The sequence below is a fragment of the Manis pentadactyla genome, chromosome 12, assembly GCF_030020395.1.
Source record: "Manis pentadactyla isolate mManPen7 chromosome 12, mManPen7.hap1, whole genome shotgun sequence".
NCBI lineage: Eukaryota > Metazoa > Chordata > Mammalia > Pholidota > Manidae > Manis > Manis pentadactyla.
Window position 1 is genome coordinate 89,367,462 of NC_080030.1, and position 23,543 is coordinate 89,391,004.

Sequence of the window (23,543 nt, forward strand, 5' to 3'; positions counted from 1 at the left end):
TATAGATCACTTGGATAATCACAGTACAAGGTACCTTACATAATTTAATCAGATTCCCTTTTAAAATTGAAGAAACTGAGGCTCAGAATTTGCCAACTTGCCTAACCGCATAGCCAACTGGAGAAACTACAACTTCATTACTCCCCTGATTATAAGAGAAATAAGTAGAAGCGTCCACTCTTCTTCTGCATCCCATAGGACAACAAAGAGAAAACTGGCCTGAGGTAGTTAGGTTCACTGATTACTGTTCTATCAAATAGCAATTATTCCTTTTCCTCATTAGAAATTGGTTACAAATTTTTTTAAATTGCAAACTTCATTCTTACCCCGCTCAAAGTTTCTTTCACTATCTGAATGCGCAGACACCCTTTTACAGATGTTCTAAAAAGATCCAATTAATATAGAGCATTACACACTTGTTTTCCTACCTCTGTACTATGTTATTTCCTTATTTTATTAGCTATACTGCCTTATTTCATTTTTCAAAACCCATGCCTAGTATATGAAATCTTTGGGGTGGCAACAGGCACTGTGTATTGATAAAGAAGCTACTTGTGGTAGAAAGCAGAGTTCATCATAATTGAAGATAAAGTATTTTCTATTTCTGAGAAAAAGCTCTCCACCCTTTAACCACATGTATTAACACTTTCAGCCAGCTAATATTTAAAACCCACATTCAGACATGTGTTCTGTAACATGTAGTAAGAAATATCCTAGGACTGATTTTATTATATAAAATTCCAGTTATTTAGAATTATGATTACTTCCGTAAGTATAGTAACAATGCAATAATTGTTTCTTGAGATTCTTGGCATTTTTCTGTGACTCAAAGCGTTTGAGTCTTCTTTAAAAGGTGAAAAAGCAAATTATAGATTTAACAGGTTTGAACACCACCTGTTTTTCAACAGTCTACCAACATTAAAATTTATACAACTTTAACTTACATTTGATTCTTTGCTGCTTGCCTCTGAGCTTTTCTTTCTTTCCTTTTCTGATCTGGTGGCTTAGCAAAAACAATTTCAATATTTTCTCCCTCCAAATCTTTGCCATTCATTTCTTCCATAGCCTTAAAAAATCAGGTATTGATCAATGCAAGAGGCCTTTTAGAACAATGATGATTCATTTAAAGTTAAAGAAGCCATTTGACATTAATGTTGGAAGGATGAGATAAAATAGGATTGTTAAGATTTTCTAAAAATCCAACTCTTCAACTAATTATCTTTTTGACTTGAGAGAGTTATGCAATATGCAAAGGCCAATAAAGGTAAAGGTTAGCTTTAGTAGATTATATGACCTGAGTTCCCTTATTTTTTTTAAAACATTCTGATTCTAGAATGACTAAAAATTATCAGTCTTCTTTAGATGCCTATAATTCCCCCAGTTATTTACCTTGACAGCACCATCTCGCTCATCAAAATGAATGAAAGCATAGTCTTTTAGTTTCTTCACTCGTTCCAGTTTCCCAAACTGACTAAATGCCTTTTCCAAAATTTCTTCTGTTACAGTATTGGCAAGGTTGCGTACAAACAGCACTTTTACCTGAAATTTAAGGAAAAATAACAAACTTCCTGTATATTTCCAAAGCATTCAATTTCTAAGATCCCACCCTGCAAAGTTAACTTCAGTCACAAGCCATTAAAAGAATATCAGAAATATAAAAAAGTAGACAAAGTTTTCACTTCATTTGGCTAAATACCAGTAAGAGTGACTGCTGGAGCTAATAGGCAAAAAAACCCTGGACACCTCACCAAAGATACACAGATGGTAAATAAGCATATGAAAAGATGCTAACATCCTCATGTCATTGGAGAATTGCAAATTAAAAGTGAGATACCACTGCACGCCTATTAGAAATGCCAAAATCCAAAACACTAACCCATCACCAAATGGTAGTGATATGCAGCAACAGAAACATTGCTGGTGAGAGAATGTAAAATGGAATAGCAAGTCTGGAAAACAGTTTGGCAGTTTCTTAGAAGACGAAACATACTTTTACCATATGATCCAGCAATCGCACTCGGTATTTACTCAAATTGAGCTGAAAACACATCCACACAAAACCTGCATATGGACATTTATAGGTGTTTAATTCATTCAGTTTCCAAAACTTGAAAGCAACCGAAATGTCCTTTAGTAAATGAATAGATGAATGAACTGTGGTACATCCAGACAATGGAATATTTAGTGCTAAAAAGAAATGAGGTATAAGCCATGAAAAGACATGGAGGAATCTTAAAAAGCTACATAGTGCATGATTTCAACTATATGACATTTGGGAAAAGGCAAAACACCATGGAAACAGTAAAAAAACCAACAGTTGCCAGGAGTAAGAGAAGAGGAAGGGATGAATATGCAGATCTGGGAAGATTCTTAGGGCAGTGAAATTTTTTAAAAACTGTAATGGCATATAAATGTTATAAATTGTCAAACCTATAGAATGTACACCACACCAAAGATCAATCCTAAAGTAAGCTACAGACTTTTAGTTATACTGTATCAATGGAGGTTCACTGGTTTTAACAAATATACCACTCTGGTAGAGATCATATGCGGGGGGGAGAGGCTGTGCGTGTATGTGTGTGTAGAAGATACACGAGAACTCTTCTTTCTGGGGTAAAAAAATATGCTTACAGTTTTCATCAAATCAGTAATTATTTTTGCAATGAAATGGAGGTGGGTAATTCCTAACAATGTAAACATCTTGGCCTGAGATAGTTGCTGAACATTTTAACACTTAACAAAGGTGGTCAAAACTAATTAGGACTGGCTTTTGAAAAGATAAAGAGGGGAGGGACCATTCAAAATGCTGACAAGATTTTGAAAAAAACAAAAATAGAAATACCTACTTCAACTCTGAAAGCTCCTCAAATTAACAATTGCAAAATTGGACCTTCTAGCTAAGAAACACTACTTCCTCCTAAAATACTTGAAATAGCGCCCACATTTCTTAATCTAAAGGGCTAAACCAATGTGAGCTTAAGAGCCCAAATGCTGAAAGAATCTTAATTCAGTCAAGACCACTTATCACTGAATAAAATTCAGTTTCACACTCTTCTCTTGATTCTTAAGAGACCTAGTTACACAACCTACATTAAAACCATTAAGGAGGATTTGTAAAAGACAAAGGGTAGAGTAACTTAACTGCAAACTACACTAGTGAGTGAAGTGTTGACTCGAGATGTTTGCTCTCATAGGATGTCTCAACTGACTGCTGAAGCAGGATACCTAATAATAGCTAACCCTTGTTAACTGCAGCAGCTCTGTTGAGGCCAGTACAGTTCACTATTTTTAGGAGTAAGACTTTTAATATAAAAACCATGTAAGCTAGTGGCGCCAATTCTCAAAAACTCAAAATAAAATTGCTCTTCAAATCCACACAAAAATGGAAGTAAACCTTCTCCACGGCGTGTAGACTAACTACTTCATGAGAGTATGACAGCTACACAATTATGGCCAAGTGCCCATGCATAAATTTCTATACTCACTCTCTATTAGTGCAGTATTATTGCTTGTGTGGCCTTAATAAAAAACAATTCTCTCTGGCTCAACACCAAAAAAAACCCAAATAACCCGATTAAAAAATGGGCAGTTTGAAAGACAGATGCACCCCTATGTTTATCACAGCATTATTTACAATAGCCAAGAAATGGAAGCAACCTAAGTGTCCATCAGTAGATTAATGGATAAAGAAGATGTGGTACATATACACAATGGAGTATTATTCAGCCATAAGAAGAAAACAAATCCTACCATTTGCAACAACATGGATGGAGCTAGAGGGTATTATGTTCAGTGAAATAAGACAGGTGGAGAAAGACAAGTACCAAATGATTTCACTCATCTATGGAGTATAAGAACAAAGCAAAAACTGAAGGAACAAAACAGCAGCAGAATCACAGAACCCAAGAATGGACTAACAGTTACCAAAGGGAAAGGGGCTGGGGAGGAGGGGTAGAAAGGGAGGGATAAGGTGGGGAAAAAGGGGGCATTACGATTGGCATGTATAATGTGTGTGGGGGCACTGGGAGGGCTGTGTAACACAGAGAAGACAAGTAGTGATTCTACAGCATCTTACTACACTGATGGACAGTGACTGTAATGGGGTTTGTGGGGGGGACTTGGTGATGGGGGGAGTCTAGTAAACATAATGTTCCTCATATAACTATAGATTAATGATACCAAAAAAAAAAAAAAGGGCAGAGGACCTGAGCGACTCTTTTCCAAAGAAATACAGATGGCCAAAAGGCACGTGACAAGATGCTCCACAATGCTAATTGTCAGGGAAATGCAAATCAAAACCACAATGAGATATCACCTCACACCACTTAGGATGGCTATTAATTATCCAAAAGACAAGAAATAACAAGTGTTGGCGAGGATGTGGAGAAAAGAGAACCCTCAAACACTGTTGGTGGGACTGTAAAGTGGTGCAGACACTGTGGAAAGCAGTATGGACGTTTCTCAAAAAATGAAAAATAGAAATACCTATGACCCAGTAACTCCACTTCTAGGAATTTTTTACCCACCCCTCCAAAAATCCCTTATTCAAAAAGATGCATGCACCCCTATGTTATCGCCACATTATTTACAGTAACCAAGTTATGGAAGCAACCAAAGTGTCCATCAATAGATGAATGGATAAAGAACAGATGGTACATACACGCAATGGAATATTATTCAGCCATTAAAAAAAAGAAATCCTGCCATTTGCAACAACATGGATGGATCTAGAGGATTATTATGCTCAATGAAATAAGCCAGGTGAAGGAAGAAAAATACCACATGATCTCACTTATTTGTGGAATCCAAAAATAAAACAAAACAAAATGAACAAAACAGCAGTAGACTCAGACGCTGAGAAATGACTGGCGGTTACCATGGGGGAGAGGGCTTGGGGTAGGTGGATGGGGTGAGTGAGGGGAGATAAAGGGGCACAAAAATTCTCAATCATAATGTAAGCTGGCCACAAGGATGGTAGTACAGCACAGAGACTATAGCCAATGATTCTGTAACATCTTCCTAGGTAGACAGATAGTAACCACACCAGCGGGGATGAGGATTTAATAATATGAGTAACTGTTGCACCACTGTGTTATATGTATACTTGAAACTGATAAGATTATACATCAACAATACTTCAATAATTTTAAAAAATTCTCAATTCTCTTGCATAAACATGGTTTAAAAAGTACACATTTTGTGACTTCTCCCACTTCAAAGCCTTCCCCTTTCTCCTCCTACCCACTCCTCAAAAGTATTTTAACATGATTGTCATTACCTTTGCCATAACCTCAGGATCGGGATCTTCTATAGGATCAGCCCATTCAACAGTTCCAACATTTCCCCAGACCTTGACTTTACCACTCATTAGCCTACGCCTTGCCTGGGCAGCTGTTTTGTGATCTTCATATTCAAGAAAGCAAAAGCCCCTGTTTTTTTTCTTATCGTCTGGTTGGTGGTATAAAATGACGTCTGTAAGACCCTCTGAAAGAAAGCAGCCATTCCAGGGAAATAATATAAAGTAACAAGCAAGAACAAGTAGATCAAAGCATTTATTTTTCTAATATAATACTTAAATTTCAAAATGAAAAATTATCTTTATAGGAGACACTCAAAAAACTGATCCAGGTAGTTTACCTAATCCACATTTTCCATTGTTTCTAGTACAGAAATTCCCATGAAAAGAAAATGTATTATTTCTGATTTGGCCTAGGAACTATTCTGTTTTCATTAATTAAATGTCAAAGAAGCACAAAATCTTTACATACTGTTTTAAGAAAATGGCATATAGGTTAGACATGACTTGACATTTTTCATCAGGTAAACACTAAAATTCTTTTTAATGGCATTTTTCTGGCCTTAGATCATTAATCTACTTCAAATGAAATAGAATACAGTAATATTATTTAAGAATTTCTATCATTCTTGGAGACTGTTAACAGGTTGATAATTTGTTAAACTTAAGAAGTGTTTTCTAATAAAAGCAGCCTGTCACTTGGGTACTTAACAGTTCTAAGAAATTGCACCATATTAACAATGTATAATCTCTGCTTATAGCAAAGTACACACTAGTCCTCTAAATTGGAAAAACAAATCTTAATGCATCAAGCAATCCTACTAAGATCAACTAGCATCTAGAAACACATAAAAATATATGGAAGCACAACAATGTTTCTGCAGATTGAGTTCAAATCCAATCTGTACTCCTTACCAAGTACGTATGGCAAGTTATTTCCCAAACCCTCTGTGCTTATTTTCCTCATCTGAAATATGGAGTTACCTATCTCAAATGGTTATAAGGAGAATAGAATGTGTCAATAAATGTACTGTTTAAAACAGTGCTTAGCATGTATAAATATGCAAATATCTTCAGTATTAAAAGTTGTACCTCCTTCCAAATAAATACAACTTACCTGTTACTTTGCTAAATTCTTCAAGAATCTGCTCCTTGGTTTTACTCTTAGGAATAGAGCCCACAAAAAGCCTATTGTTGGCAACCGAGATGCAGACACCAATATGTTTTCCAGAACGAATTTCATGATTATTATACTGAAAAAGGAAAAAAATGCACCATGACTTAAAAATAAATAATATCCTATTGTAAATAAAAAAGATCTACAAATCCCATATATAAAAGCAAAATCTTTAATTAAAAATTCAACATTGTATTTTTATCCTTTGAAAGTATGATTATAAGGCACTGTAAAAGTAAATTATAATCTGAGACAGGAAGACTGTACCAACAAATACTAAAAAAAAACTTACCAATTAAATTAATGTAAAAATGTGTCAAGTCCTTGAAATTTAGGAAACTTGCTAAATTAGGAATCAGGTCTGCAGCAGCTTAAATTCAAAACTGCCAACTCCACAAAACCTTAAATTCTACTTAAATTCATCCTGCCAGTTACCCTCATGCAAGGGGAACTGATTCAATACCTGCAAGCTTTGTGCCTTTCTGTTAACAAGCACACATATCTATTTTTCCATCTCCCCTCCCCTCTTGTAAGTCACAATGAGTAATTTTTGCTTCAAATACTTAAGTCTAAAAGGAGAGAACCTTGCTTTCATGAATCTGACCCTACTTCTTTCCCCCATTTCATTTTCATCAAGCCTACAAAAAAAAGTTGGAGAACAAGTAGACTGATTATGGTAACAGTATAAAGCAACTGTAAAACTGCAGTAAAAAGTAAACTTGTCAAGTAGCAAAATCCCAGAGGGGTGAGATACTATAGAAGCAAGACCCAGTCTGTAAAAGTGACACATCACCTATCGATCAGTATTATTTACAAACCAAAGTTCAAAATTATGCAAGTTATCTGAAAAAGTATATTATATATATCTTATAATTAAAATTACTTCACAATTTCATGTTAGTAATAATGGCAGCAGCAGCAATTACTGACTATCCCCCCACACTTGGCCTCTAAATCTTATTTGTATGTACATTTGTGGAGTTATACTAACTAAAGAATCAACATGAATTTCCATATAGTTTATAGACCAGCTGTATGGCAAAAATAAAGCCATTCCTCTCCCTATTATCCCTATTCTTACATAACAAGTACACCAGATATGAGAAGAAAACATTACATATAAGCACAAAATCAATTCCTTCCTGCCCCTTTCTCCATCCCCAGATTCATAAGATTAAACATGAGGTTTAAATGTCCTTGCAGTTCAGAGCAATTTTGTACTTCCTACCCTATACTCAGTTCACACTATCTAAATCTCTGGTCATCATGATCCCAGGATTATTTCTATTCTCTACACTTATTGCCAGAGATTAAAAAAAAAATTTTTTTATACCAACTGAAAAAAGTCTTTCAATGGCTCCTCAATCACCAAAAAGATAAAAGTTGTTCCTTGGACATCGTATAAACCCATCCTAAAATTCCTACTTTCTTTCTCTCCACAATACTATAACCATGGATATTTACATGAGTTCTCAAAAATTTTTATACTAAGCCTCTGAGTAAAATGCTTCCCCTGGAATATTCACCAGCCAAACTCCTCTGCCTACCTACAGATTTGAGCTCACCCATCAAATGCTCTGTAATCCCTAAATCCCAGAAAGGTCAACAAAAACACCCTTCAATGTTAACACTGACCAAAAGTTCTCAACAGGAGTGATTCTGTCTCTCTGGTACATTTGGCAGTATCTAACATTTTTAATTGTCAGCAAGGAGTGGGTACTTGTTGCTGGTATTTAGTGGGTAGACAGAGACCAAAGATGTTACTGTTACTGAACATCCTATAATTCACAGGACAACCCAGCAAAACAAATAATTATCTGGTCTAAATTTATCAGTAATGCTGAGGTTCAGAAATCCTACCAAGACTTCCTTTTCTCATAGTATTTATTTATATTCTATTTAGACCAAAAACCTCTTAAAAGTAGAAATATACAGGTTACCTGTAAATAGTAGAGCTATGGTTGACTCCATCACTGCATGGGATTATGGACAAGACTACCTATATCCTATTTCACAAATAAATTAACCTTAAGAACACAAATTGCTTTAAGACATGTATAGTCCCTGTATTTCTATAATCTAGCACTGAAGAGCAAGCTTTAGGGACATCTATGGCTTTCACTTTGATCATCTAGTTTGTACCTCCAGTTGTTGACAGTAACAATTAAAATATCAGGAAAAGAACAGAAGGAAATAAAGTGTTTAAAGGGAAAAAAAATGGGAATTATTTTGATGATGACAGTTAAATTTGGCATAATTTTCCTTTTTCTATTTTTATTTTCCAAATGTTCTAAAAACAGGAGTTATTTACTATAAGAAAATAACTAAGAAAAGAAAAAGAAAAATTATAATTCTTGTTTGTACCACTCCCATCAACATTAACAATGCTTCTTCAAAGTAGCAATGGCTGTTTCCATTATCTACAGAAGGAAAATTTCTTCCTTCCTAACCCATTATCACTTGCCCTGCTATGGTTAATTCAAGGCAAGGTAGACAGGTGGCTATTTAGGATGGCTGTGGTCTCTCAATATAAATGACATGAAGATTCAGCAGGGTATGTAACCTTAGCAATATATGTATATTATAAAACATTTTATATTACCTATACTTTTTAATTTAAAAAAAAACCTTGAAACAATTATAGCTAACCCATAAGAGTAAACTGCCTTTCCAAGGAAAATAAGTCACTAAAGGAGCCAAGGAGATCCTCTGGGCATACTGTCCAAATAAAGCAAAAAAAGTATCCAGAAATAAACATTTATTGAAGCAACATCCTATCCACAGATTAAGCACGGACTTTTATGTTTATATGAATTGCTTAACTGTTCAATTATTTTTTAGAACCAATCTATTACCTTAAATTCAAAACTTTGCATCCCAGCAGTTAACAGTTAGATGGTAGGAAGGGCATTACAGAAGTGGTTCTAAACCTTAGAGATTCTAACTTAATGCTGATAAATTCTAACTCTGAATGAAGAGTTGTGTATCAAGACACTGTGATAGCATCAAAATCAACAAAAAGACTGAGGTCTTTCCAATTCTACCAAGGTGGGCACTGACATTAAGAAGTTGTAGAAATACAGCCATCAGATACAGTACAGTGAGGTGACCGAATAAAAAAAAACAATGAACTTTGAACATTTAATCAACACAGTTCCAGTATTTCAGAGCACCAAAAAAGCAGTTGTACACTCTGGAGCATTCCTGTCATCTAGGCTTTAAATCTCAAGTCGCTCTTTCCTTCCCTCATAGCCAGTCAGTCACCAAGCCTTCAGAAATTAAGCAATTTCAGATTTGGAATCTGAACCATAGTGGTTGCTCTGTCCTAACTCTTCTTAGAGAAGCAGAGCCGCTACCTCCCAAGCCTGTCCACTTTACTGCTAAACATTTCTTAATTAGAAAGTGTTTACATTGAGCCAAAACCTACTTTCCTAAAAATTCTGTAATCTATGTCCTCACCGAAATGACAGCACTTCATATACCTACCTGTACACAAATGCTCATGACGCAAATGTTCTCTATGCTTAATCATTCCTTCCCTGATACTGGCAAATTTAAAGTTCCTCCAAAAGAATGATAACCTTAACACAATACTGCAGACACAAGCTGTCTAGAATAAGCTGGAAGCCAGAGCCCAAGTTGTCTAGAATAAGCTGGAGGTTACTACTCATCTTCCATTTCTAGACACGGTGCCTCTGTAATACAGTCCATGATGACCTTATCTGCAACTACACCACACTGCTGATTAACAGCTTACTTGTGTAGTTAGTTGTATATAGGACTTGACTTTGTCTTCATTCAATTCCGTCTTGCTAGTGTAAATTACCTGGCTTTGGCTATCAAAATCTTTTTACATCCTGATTTTGTCATCCAGGACATTTATCCCTGCATGTAAATTCAAGTCACCAAACATGTCAAAGGCAACCCAACTTAAGCCTTCATTTAAATCCTTTACTAAAAATTAAATGGAACCTATAACATACTATTGCCTATCTTTTCTCCCTTCAAAATCTTCAACCCCTGTCCCTTTCTACCGGTGTTTTCCTCCTAGCCTTTGTCCTCCTCCTCCAAATCACTTCATTATTCTGCCATTAACATCACACTGCACATAGCAAGGCCCAGAACTTATCCTACTTTCTTTCCATAAAACACTGCTTCAACGAGATTCACCTATTTCCTTCAGTGTCCTACTCAAACGTCTTTATCATAAAGCCTTCTCTAACAACCCCAACCCAAAGCAACCCATCCCTTCATCCCTAAATTATACTTTGAAACATCTGCTTCCACTTACTTTAATTGTAGTTAGCCTCTCGTGTCCTATAAACTTTAGTGTCAAGGTTAAATCAAGCTACCTTGTATGTCCACAGTAAAGTTTTCACGTTAAACACACTAAATATTTGCAAAATCGCTACTAAAATATTTTGTAGAACTATCTTGTCAGCTGCATTCAACAAAATGGTTGTACACATTACGCTGATGTATACAACCACTTTGGTGAATAAAACCATTGGTGGCTATTAAAATCATTAACTTGTACAAATAGAGATCAACTATTCCAGTATTTGTAACACAGGCACTGCTACCATTTTCAGAATATTTTTATTATATAGGACTGCAATGGGCACTGCAGTGCCAATGGCCCTGGGCTCCAATTCCAGCAGCACACCACACAAATATATATATACACTTGCCTTCCTTTCCTCCCAGTCTTTGTGATAATGCCTAACATTACTTATACTTCCAAATATCCCTCAGGGTAAAGGAGAATACATCGCCTACCCCCCACCCCGCCAATTAATCTATTCTAATCCCTTTGAGAAAAGGCAGCACAGAATGAATAAATTGCAGACAGACACTAGAAAACCTTTAAATAGCAAAATGGAATGGCCTACCGCTATCTGGGAGTGTTATAATCGTATGTCACAAATAATTAGATAGCACTGGTCAGCCAGTCAGATTATTTATCCAGCACCTATGTAGTGGCACTGTTCTAAATATGTCAAGATAAAGAAAAAAAGAGCTGTATTCTTATGGGGAGAGATAAGCAAATAATTTACAAGTCATTACATAATTTTAAGTATACCTAAGCATTCTGTCATGTTCAGGATACTGTCATGGGGCAACTGGGTAATAAGCTGCTCAAAGTCAGGAAAGACCTTCTATGAAGACCTAACTGACAGAAGGCAGCACACATGGTTACTGGGAGAAAAGTGTCGGAAACCAGAATACAAGGTAGCCCTGAGAAGGAAATGGTCATACTTACGTGGAAAACTAAAAAGGCAAAGTATGGATGGAAGGATAATAAAAAGTAGAAGAGAGGTAGACAGAAACTTGATCAAGATGTAAAAAGTGATTAGGTGCCAAAAATATTTTGGCAGTAGAGGCAGGACTTACTTTCTGAGCTCCTTTTAACACTATCTGACCACTACATCATTTAAAAGAATCAGGCTACCTCACAACACAACATGCACTGCTGGCCTAAACTGTTGTATCTACTTAACAAGCAAACAAACCTGCTATCAAAGTATAAGCTGTAGGGCCAGGCAAGTCACCCAGCCTATTTGCTCTTCTGCAGATTGAAGGTAATTCCACTTACCTTAAGGAATGAGTTATGGTAATATTTAAAGATAATAATGTACCACCTAGCACATCTCCTGTGTCTTAAACAAGCACTCAAGCACTTTCCACTTTTCATAGATTCAGATCTTGCTGCCCTATCTAGATTAGCAGAGAAGAATTTTTTTTCCCCCAAAATACAAGGCAGACATTGGCTGAAAATAGGGTTATTTAAGAAGCTTGCAGTTGCTTCAAACTTCATGCCTCTTCTTCAGCTATTAATATTAACCAATTTTTGTTAAGTAATTCAGATGTAATTTTTAAGTCTACAATAATTTTTAATCTGGGGGAGAATTACTCCTGAATCATATTAAAAAATAAAGCAAAATTAAAATTCATCAACTATCTCGATCTAAGGTATTCCTCAAGACACTCAAAGTACAAGAAAGCAAAAAGAGATGGTGTTTCAATCCTGTCTTAACTGTAAATACAAAAGAGGCATTTTCTCAACATTTACCTGCAACCAGTATAACATTTCAATTATCTATATATAAAAAGTCACCCATGACAGAATTGTAATTCAAGTAGACTCTTACAATAACACAAGAACAGTTTTCAAAATATGCACACTTAAGGAATATACTCAGAAAGTGTACTCATTTCTACAAATAAAGTAGCAAATAATATACTAACCAACTTGAATTTTGTATTTCTCTAGAATGTTTCATTTCCTAAGAAATCTAGTCCTGTTTTTTACTGTTGTTTTAAGGCAAACTTCCCAATTCTATTATCACCATAATCCTACTCACAGTAAAGCATCCCTTAATAAAAAAAGCAATGATTACACATTTGACTCAGCTAAGTGGATGTATACCACTACTACTAAGAATAGATTTAAGAAGGATCCAAAATGCCTCCAATTCACCACGCAGTAAAAATAATTATGCCCCCCAAATAAGGACTCAAATGACAAACCCAGCAAAAAATGCAAAAACAAAGTTTAGGACAAGAGCTCCTAGACCAATCAAAATGGCAGTTTGGCTATCTATGGAAGTTTCTGCATTGCAGTTTATAAAACTTTAGTAGAACTGTACTCTAAGCCTACAGCAATGCAATTTTTAACTCTATTATCTGTTAAGCCAAGGCAACTGCCCAAAATGAAATATATTTCACCATGTGCACTTACTGGCACTCAAAATCATAAAGTTTCAACTCCATTTTATCACCTTTACCTAACGATGTATCTTTACTATAAGGTTTCTGGAAACTGTCTAGAAATAAGTTCTAGTGAGGACCTACCATAATTTGGGTCCTGTGGTAGCAAGAATTAAGTAGTCTACAAATGTTGGTTTAACAAGTCCTTTAAAAAATGTTATTAAATACACAAATCATTACTTTTAACACTAAGTAACCATACTTATAATTAAAGTATCATGTAATATGCCTAGAAATGAAATGGGTCTGACATCACTGGCTAAATCATTCTATATTTCCATTATAACTTACTGCTACTTCATTATTATCTGGCAAAAATGTTCTGCTCTTTCATAGATTAAACTGGATGATTTCTAAAGAGATCTTTCCGGAACTTCTAACAAGTCTTTAATTTTACCTCAACTGCTTAAAAAATTTTGACAGCTCAAAGGTACCAATGAAAGGCTCCCTATAGAGCTATACCTGTCATTCCTGAAACAAGCAGCATTCTGTAAGGAAGGGAAAAATCATCCAGGACTTAAAAAGACAATTCCTGAATTCTTTTTTAAAAGACACCTATTTTCTTCCATATCGCACACTCTTCTAACATTAAAACTTTACCATATTCAATTACACATACCAACAGAGAGACTCAAGAAATACAGATAGAAAGCAAAACAAAATACAATTGTTTTTTCTTCTTAAGGTTTACCTTAAAATGCAATGCACCTCACAATGAGGAAAGGAAAAATAAAACACGGGAGAAATCAGTCTGAGTATTTTAAATTTGCTTCTAATTATCCATAAAATATTTAAGTCAGATAAAGCAAATTCAACAAAACATCTATCATAGGAACATAGGCAAACTTAACATCTGTTACAGGAACATTTACAAAAGTTCCTCCCCTGTTGTACTTTTTGGTACATTTCCTGGGTTGAAATTAACCTCAGCATCTTCAACTATAAAATGTAGAAACCACTTGACTCAAAAGAACTTCACAAAACTAGTTAATATATCTATCTGAAGAAGACTTACATAAGCTATAATTTGAAACATTAAAATTCTTTTTTAAAGGTGGGAAAATAACTCGATACTCACCTAACACCTGGTATTTTTAAGCATTACCACTCACCACAAAATCCTTTATTTCATTAACTAGAAATTTATCACTGCAGTATCTCTGTGAAATATTTTAGAAAAAGGGATAGCTTAGGTACAGCCAGAAACTATAAGAGCCCTATATATCACAGCTACTTTCTTAAACCTTTAAACATTACCATAAATTAAAAAAAAAAAATCACTAAGCCAGATGTTTCAAAAAACCATTAACTAAAAATTCTGCTATAGATATTGAGTCCAATCAACCATACATGCAAAGACTACTGCCACAATGTGTACATAAAGAATGTGAAAGATACTGCCTAATCAGCACTTCAAAAAAGAATGCTGACTAACTCTTACAGCAAGAAAAAAACCTGGCTTTAAAGATAGTGAATGTGAAGACAGAAGGAAAAAACTTACCAGTTTAACAGCCTCCTGAGCTGCTTCTTTTGTACAAAAAGTGACAAACGCATAACCTCTATTGAGACCAGTAAGTGGATCCATCATTAGACGAAGATCCCATATAGGTCCAGCTTTCTCAAATAATGGAACAAGTTCATCCTCAAATAGATCTCGAGGGATTTTCCCCACAAATATCTGTAAATTAAACAAGAAGTAAAAACTGTGAGTTTCTTTAGGAAACCACATACCTGTGCACTTACTACAAAAAGTACAAGTTTTTAGTTTCTTTACCTCAGTGCCAACAGAAGGCTGCTGACCTGAATAAACGGAATCTGGAGGCGGTCCCCCATATTTCCTCTGTCCAGTAGTCACATCAAGTGTGTAGCCTGTTCTTTCCAAGAGTGCCTTGAAAAGTTCAAATGTCATTAATACATTTAATACAAGGCCACACCCCTGCATTCAGCAATTAAAAAATCAATCTTGTTCAAATATTCCCATTTATCTTGGCCACATTCCGTACACACTTTTCTGGTATCTGTTTTAGAATTTCCCCTTTAATGTGCTCTTGTAATAGCCCAAATTCATTCCTAGTACTTTAGGGTCCCTTTCAAATCATTTTCTGACCCCAACTAATTATTGGTGTTCAGTGAACAACAAAAACATTGTTCCATCGACAACTTCCAAGGCAAGGTTTATCTATTCTGCTAATACTTCCTTAAAAAAAAATTACTGCACCTAATTTGGTTCAGTTTAATTATTTCCTGAAGGAAGTGAGTATTAAGCCACCTCTTCTCTAAGTCTGGATTTCTTACCCAGTAAGTTCCCTGTACTCCAGAAGTTCAGGTAACACACTGCCACTATGGGCATTTCACCATCCTTTACAGAACTTACACTCTTCAAACTAAGCCCAGAAACTTGGGAGCTACAGGAAAAATAACCTCTTATTCATTTGATATTCAAGTACCATGCTTCACAAGACAGCATGGATCATTCAGAAAAAAGTGAAGAACCAAAATGATTGAAAACTGTGTAACTCCAACAATGTGACATAACTTATAAATTTTCATCTCCTTAAAAGTGAACTGTTATAATTTACACAACTCATGTTTACTCAGAGCACTAAATGCCTCTTCATTCCTTATTATAGGAATGTATTAAGTATTAGAAAGTAGTAGTGCACCAATAGCATAAGGAAAAAGAATTCTCCATCTCAACCACAAAGCACAAAAACACTCTTCTAAATAAAACCAATCTAATAATTAGCTAATAAATTCTGAAATAAACAGCAGGCACATGACAAATCTTGACAAAATGCTGTTGAACGATTTGGGGTTACCCTCAGTATCTGAAAATGAAAACGACTAGACAGACTTTAAACATTTTCTACTCAGAACATTAAATATTTATGGAAAAAAATACTGTGACTGATAAAAACCCCATTCCCAAACTCTAAGGAAAGGCCCACAAAGCACTACATATTTCAAGCAGTCTTTTTCTATTATACCCAAGTATTTGCTTAAAGGTGCAACACTGGGTTAATAACAAAAATACTCAGATTTACTATCATCACGTAAATTAAGCCATTAAATGGCTCATCTTCCTCTTTTCTGTTATGCAATCCCTAGCTTATTTCACCTTAACCTTTGTATCACCCAATTAGTACAAAAAAGGAAAACTTACTCTATCATACATCCTATAAAAAAATGTGTTTTCTTGCCAATCTGTCACACTAAAGCTTCTAGCCACTCCCTCTGAAAAGAACTGAGAAGTCACACAAACCTTTAAATTTTTTAAATAAAATTTTAATAAATCTAACTCCTAAATGTAGATTTAATTACAACAGTGACAACTATACTCCATTTCTATGGAAAACTTAGATTTACAATTCAAATATAATTCACCAACAGCTAGATCTGTGAAAGCCTCAAATTTACGTATATTAACAACTAATTACACATTCCAAGGTTCCTTTTTCCCAACCATTAAAACACCTCTCAACACCTATATATCCTTCTTCTTAACTGATTTTCTTAAACGATAACCCTTGGGTTTAAGAGTAGCGGCATATTGCATTAAGTGCACCAAGTTACAACTAGTATAATCAGCATTATTTTCTATGAACTAAGAACAACACAACTAAAAACCAATACAAAGATTAAAACCTGGCTGAATTTGCGGCCATTTACTGTTCCATTTGACCTTAAAAATAATAAACCCTTCTACTCACATTTCCTCATTTTCCTCATTTCCATTTCCATACTAATCAATTTGATTTCTGAGAACAGCTTTTAGAAATGAACAAATTAGCCTCAGTGACCCATACTAATGTAAGGGGAAGGCAATGTTAAAATTCTAAATGCATTTAGAATTGGGGGTTTAACAATCCTAAGAAAAGCAATCAATTTCTAACTATACAACTCTCCAGCAATATGGGGTGAACTGATCCCTTCCCATTTTGGTTACACTGTAACCTGGACTTGTAGCTTTTCAAAAAGCATCTCGATATGGTTGATGTTTTATATTAAACCTTTCCTTTGGAATACCAACAACAGATTTAAACACCAGTCAGTAGCTTGGTAGCAAGAAAAACTTAAAACAGTGAGCTGTTTTTGGAACAGAAATAGTCAAGAAATAGTTATCAGAATAGACTAACAAATTATCTTATGGTCATTAAGTTTCAACATCTTAAAAAAAATACCCATTTCACCCAAGGAGTATTTTTAAAAACTAGAGAATAGTTAAAACAACTTGAAACTGAAGGGAGAAAGAGAAGTTTTTTAAAACACACCTTAATCTTCGCCTCATCTGGTCCTTTACTAGAGTCTGCTACTTTGGTCCCCTGTTTTTCTCTCTGCCTGTAAGTCTTCATGACTCCGCATAAAAAGGCACTTTTGTTCTGTAAAGGAATTTCCCAAGTTTTTAACAATTGTTTTACCTGTATCTAGTCAAATAAAATATAATTGTATCAAAATACTCAAATTTTTTATTCTTTTTACGTTGATGTTAAATTAACATTACCTGAACATGAGAGAGATCACTGTCTTTAAACTGCTGAAGAACTGCCAATGCGCCGTCTTCATTGAATTCTTTTAAAGCTTCGATAGCTCTTTCATCTAAATCACTATGTGCAACGAGCCCTGGAAAAGGGAAAACTTAATTGTCAGCTTATAATATTTTTGGGAAGACTTTCCCCCCCTCCAAACAAGACTGTTTGCCAATGCAGGTACGTGTGTGCCAATGAAGAATTCTTCCATTTCCCTTATCATGTATGCAAAGAAAAATACATACTTTTTACCACTCTGAACTTAATAAGGCCTCTCAACCACACTTACAATAATGAATCAACTTCTTTTATACCTTGTTCTGTGTCTAAGTCAGATAGTTCTGAACACTAAGTATTTCTACAGTAAGTATACAGGCTTACACACTCAACCAACAAAGTAGCAAGCATGACAACTGAACCTCTACTCACTTCAAATACCACTAGAAAAAGCAACAGCCACACCAAGACAGACTACAAGTCTACAGTTACCTATTTGACAAGAATCCTACTACAAACATTGACCAAAAAGTCACTTGGCCTACTCCCAACATTTAGCAGCTGTTGCTACCATCGTAGACTTATCCATCTGGCCAGCCAGCCTTTACCTAACCCTTCCTTCTTTCCTCCCTCTATATACCTTACCTTAACCTCTAGTTCACAACTATCACAGCAAGGCAAAACTCCAGTTCCCACACTTATTGGAAACCACAAAAAGTTGCTATTTTAGCTCAAAGCCAGAAATCCAATAGAAAAATTTCATAATTTTGCAAGTGTTAGTTCTTACCTGCAACGTAAATTTCATCTAGTTTTTCAGCAACTTTCTGTGGTAAACCAGCATCAAGCAATGTCTGAAAATTTTCTGAATGGATAACTGCAGAAGTAGTATCCATGGGCTCTTCAGTACCATTTCCATTAACATGTTCTGTAGCCATGTTTCCAGAGATCTGTTCAAACGCAATAAGCAAAATTAAACTAGGATCTTCAAAAGGTGGAGGACAATATGAGAGCCCCAATCTTTACTTTCTCTACCAATTTCTACACCAGGCAGCCTGAACCTCCCTTTAAAGCCTTAAAGTCACTATCGCCTGACAAGCCTCATTTGGAGCGCGGGGCACAGAAGGACGATCCACTGTTTTCCTTAGCACCACCCCTGACTCACCTGCTCACACTCCCTAGGAAAAACCACATTACAAATGGAGCCCAATAAGCACGAGGATGAGCCAGCGTGCCACATGCAGCTGTGCCTGTACAGAGAATGAGGTGTGTGTGGAGAGACCGAAGCTGGGCTTCTCTCTCTGAGATAAACCCCCAAAGTGCGCGCTTTTCCCGCCTGCCGCTTTTGGATCAGTAACAACAGCCAGCGAAGAACAAAGCGCTCACACAAGCTACCTTCCTACTACCCAATTTCTCCACCCTTCACCCCCGCACCCCAAAGCCCTCCCCCGGCTCCGCACCCAGAGCGGCAGCCTCACCGCTGCGGCCACCAGGAGCCCATTAGAAACACGTGCTCTGCGCCTTCAAATGTCCTACAACTTCCTTCAACGGAAACCCACCGAGTCCCAGGCCAAGACGACAGTCACCGGCTCCCGACATCAACCTGAAGCCGCGGTCCGAGCCCCCAGGAAAGCACCAGCAGCACAGCCTTGCCCCTCAGCAACGAGGCCGCGGCGACGCCAGGCCACAGGCTCTCGCCGCCCTCCCCCGCCGTCTCCGCCGTGACACATGGCTCTCCCCGCTCAGGGCGCCGGCGACCCCCGGCCAGCAGCCCGCGCCGCCAGGCGCAGCGCAAGCCCCCCACCCCTCGCCCGTCTGTGCAGTGACTGCGGCGGCGGAGGGCGTTCCGCTAAGCTCTCCACGCCCGCCGGGCCACCAGCACCACCCCAACTGGCCGCGCGGGCTGCGGGACGGGTCCCGCTCCTCTCGCCCACTCCCGCGCCGCGGTGACGGCCACGACAGCGCCAACTCCGCCGCCGCCCGCGATCCGCGCGGGCCACGGACCGCCTCCTCCCGGGAGCGCCGCAGACAAAGCCCGCACGGCAGCGGCACATGGAGAGGAGGAAGTGGCGGCGCGGGCCGCGGCCTACTCCCAAGCAGCCCCAGTCAACGTGCTCCTCTCCCCTTTGGAATCCATTTTCCAGAAAAGCCGGTTTCTTCCTACACCGCCCTCCCCCAGTTCACTCCCAATGTCACGGAGCTCCCCTCCCAGACCCGGGTCCTGGCGGTCGTTACCTCCCCGTCGGGCTGCGGCAGAAGAATCCTGTCCGAGGAGATCGGGTTCTGGGAAACGCGTGCTCTCTGCTCCCTGTGTCCGGCGCGAGTGGAGCTGTTGTAAAATGGCGGCCGAAGCTCACGCCGCTGGCAGCAAACCCGATCCAGTTCCACTCGCCTCCGAGCGCGCTCCCGATGCGCGCGCGCCCCCGCGTGACCCCCCCTTCCCTCCCCACCCCTCCCTCGCGCGTCCGCTTCTCACTCCTCAGCCCTTGCCCTCCTTCAGCTCCTCCTTTTCCCCCTACCACCGCCACCAGCCTCCGTCCGCCTTCCGTCGGCCTTTCTTCTTCCCCGCCCTGCCCCTTTCCCCCACCGTCTTCACTCGTGTCCGCGGCTGCTCAGGCACGAGTGGCCACCTTCCCCCTCGCGTTCGAACGCTCGTTCGCTCGCTCCCTCCCTCACTCGCTCTCTCAGCTCCGTCCCCAAGTCCCTGCCGAGCAGGCTCCTCTCTTTCTCTCTCCCGCGCTGACGTGACGACGTAGCTTACGCCTCGGGACGCGCGCCCGCGGGCTCCGCCCACACGCCCCGCCGCCTCCCAGGCTTCTCACCCTCCGCGGGGGGCGCGAGACCCCGCCCTTCCGCTCCGGCGGCGGCGGCGGCGGCGGTGGCGGTGGCGGCGGCGGCGGCGGAGGGGCCGAGAGTGAATGAAAGGCCCGCCCTTTCCCTTCGCGACACTCCCCCTCCCGCTCCGGTCCAGCGGGGCGGGGCGGGGCGGGGCGGGGCAGGCCGGCTCAGCGTGTCCCACTTGTTCTCCTTTGTCAAGAGACAGGCATCTCCCACCCTGCCCCGCCCCACCCCCACCGAGGCCCCACGCGCACGCCTCCCCCACCGAGCTCCAGCCAGCTTAACGCCCGCCCCGTCCCGGGCGGCCGGGCGGGGGCCGCCGTACGCGGCCGCAGCGCCGCCGAGGGCACCCACCAGTCTGTGCGCGCCCGGCCCCCCGCCCCCCGGCCGCGCGGCAGTTCCAGGCAGTGTCCACGCTGCTGCCGCCGCCCCGCGCTCTCCTTGCTCGGGAAGCTGCAGGCGCACGTGTCCCCCGGGGCGGGGCGAGGCAGACAATGGGGCGGCGGGGGAGGGGAGCCGCGCGGACACCCGCGGAGCTTTAGTCAACCTGGCCGGCGGGACCGGGTGGGGAGTCGCTCCGGGGAGTCGAGGTCTCCCCACATGGACAGTCGGACCCCCGAGGCCCAGTGCTCGAGCGCCTTGACTCGTACGAGCACCCTGGGCGGAGGGAGGGGCACCCCAGGCTCGGACGAGAAAACCCGGGTTCTTTGAGGAGGAACAGGCTGGCTCCAGTAGAGCGAGGAGCGGCTTTCGGCGTGGGATGATAGGAAGGCCAGATTTGGAAGCGAAACCGCCCGGTAGCGAAGAGTTGTGCAATACTGTTTCAGTGCCTGGCCTTTTAAGCAGTTAAGGGCTTCCTCGCAGCACAGTTTGAGCAACTTGAAGCAGCAGAAAGCTGCGGGGTTAGGGCAACTGAGGAACATATCTGTGTTTCTCTTTTTAAATCTTGGCAACTAAATCTTTTGTAAACTGACATTTCCTTTGTAACTGTTAAGTAGGTACAAAAAAGACAAGACAAAGGCATTTGAATTTTAGACACGATATACTAATTTATCCAATGCAGCTGTAATGAAAAATAGAAAATAGTGTCCTTTTTTGATTAAAAAACAAGCTTATTTTTAAGAGCTCCCTGGTTCCCGGAATAAACTGTATGCTATGACAAATCAATGGTTCCAGGAAAAGTTAGATGAGCACTCTTCAAAGTGCATACGCATGTAACATGCCAGATCATCTTTACAGGTATGTGAATCAAAATATGAAATACTTGATCAGAGTACTACCTACCAACATGTTTAGCAAGAATCTGAGATCACTAAGATTCTTACTATCAAACATGAATTGCTATCGTATTCAGCTTACTCAGCAACAGGGATTTTGGTTCATAGTACAAAGCTAGTAGGTAATACTATAAATGGAAAGCAGCCTAATGTTTAATACAACAATATAAAAAAACAGAATAATCCTATGGATTAAAAAATGAAAATAATATATCTGAACCTTCCAATACCTTTTATTTAGACCTTCCTGGGGATCAACTTTAATTCAAAAAAATTTTTTTAAATGCTTCTACCTAGGCAGTGTTGTCTACCAGATGACACGAGTCCCAAATTAAAATCTCTAGTTCTCTGACCTCTTATAATTTCTTTGTCTAATCACCCACTACACCTTCATGTGTGGGCCTTCAGCCACTCCTAACACACATTTCAAAGACTAAGTACAGTGTCTTTCCCCCTGTCTTCCATCTTTTAGAGATCCCATCTCAGGGAACATCACCCACTGGATCCAGCAGCTTGCAGGAAAGCTGAGTGATCCCAGACACTTCCTTCTCCCTGGATTCCATATCACTTTAAGTCCCATCAATTTTGTCTCCCTAATATCTCCACTTCTCTCTACGTTGCAAACAGAGCACAAGCCACCATCTCTGGGCTAGTGATACAGCCGCTTGATTCATCTGCTCTTGTTTTCTAAATGCATTCAAAGCCCAAGTGTGTGTTTCCCGCCCACCCCAACCCCTTTCCCTTATAAGTTGCAAATAAGACCCAACACAGCATTGCTTAAAAACTTTCACTAGCTTCACATTACACTTAGAATAAAAGCCAAAATCCTTAACTAGATCAACAAAGCCTTCCATGATCTGTCTTACCTGTCTCCCCAACCACATCTCAGCCACTCTCCCAGCTTTGGCTGGCCTTCCCTTAATTCTGCACGTCTTAGCTTTACACATACGAGGACCTAGACAAGTGGCTGATGCCCTCAGCAGACCTGAGAAAATAGCTATCAGCCATGTTCTCTGTTTGACATCTTCCTGAGTGAGACAATAGTATAATTTTCCTCCTGACATAGATCTTGTTCCAGGCTTGACTTCAAGAATTACTACCATTACCGAAACATGAGGAATCCCTAATAAATAGTTTTTTTTTTAAAAACCAAACTAGTAGATGGATTGAGTCACTTGGTATGATAGATACACTGGGCTAGACTCAAATGTATATGAAAGATCTAGCACAAGAAAGTGCTCAATAAATATTTGTCCTTGCTGAATCCTCTTTAGTACCTAGCATATGAATAGATGCTGAGTAAATACTTGCTCAATAAAACCAAAGGACAATAGGCTGAGATCCAAACAACTTTGGTTCTAATCCTAGATCTGCTACTAATGGATAGTGTAAGCTTGGATAAGTCATTTCACTTCTCAGATTTTTCTATATCCTCATCTATAAAAGAATGCATTGAAAAAGATCATTTTTAAGATCTCTTCTAGCTTGAACATTTAATAATATATTAAAAAATGTCTAATTCTTTCTCTGACTTATCATTGCTTAAAAATACTTAATCATCCTATTTGCCACTTAAGATCTTCCCCATTTGAATCCCAACTTTTACAACAAAAGTGCCTGCTATTCCCCTTATACCTTTGCTCTAAACAAAAATAACAACAACA

The 23,543-nt window shown here is 39.1% G+C and overlaps 1 protein-coding gene across 5 annotated transcripts in view; it reads right to left on the reverse strand.

Moving 5' to 3' along the window:
* The window catches only part of SYNCRIP (synaptotagmin binding cytoplasmic RNA interacting protein), a 29,703-nt gene extending 9,098 nt beyond the window's left edge, over nucleotides 1-20,605 (reverse strand). For 2 of the 5 annotated variants that reach the window (XM_036899203.2, XM_036899202.2), the window contains exons 1-10: nucleotides 20,000-20,191; nucleotides 18,555-18,714; nucleotides 17,746-17,864; nucleotides 17,516-17,623; nucleotides 15,019-15,132; nucleotides 14,746-14,922; nucleotides 6,414-6,549; nucleotides 5,279-5,484; nucleotides 1,390-1,539; nucleotides 945-1,066 (exon numbers count right to left, since the gene is read on the reverse strand). In XM_036899203.2, the coding sequence (XP_036755098.1) occupies nucleotides 945-1,066; nucleotides 1,390-1,539; nucleotides 5,279-5,484; nucleotides 6,414-6,549; nucleotides 14,746-14,922; nucleotides 15,019-15,132; nucleotides 17,516-17,623; nucleotides 17,746-17,864; nucleotides 18,555-18,702 (1,280 nt within the window). In that variant the 5' untranslated portion in view covers nucleotides 18,703-18,714; nucleotides 20,000-20,191. Of the gene's footprint in view, nucleotides 1-944; nucleotides 1,067-1,389; nucleotides 1,540-5,278; nucleotides 5,485-6,413; nucleotides 6,550-14,745; nucleotides 14,923-15,018; nucleotides 15,133-17,515; nucleotides 17,624-17,745; nucleotides 17,865-18,554; nucleotides 18,715-19,999; nucleotides 20,210-20,586 lie in introns of those variants that run through there. The other 3 variants (XM_057489405.1, XM_057489406.1, XM_036899206.2) reach the window with 3 other exon arrangements.
* Nucleotides 20,606-23,543: the final 2,938 nt, after the last annotated feature.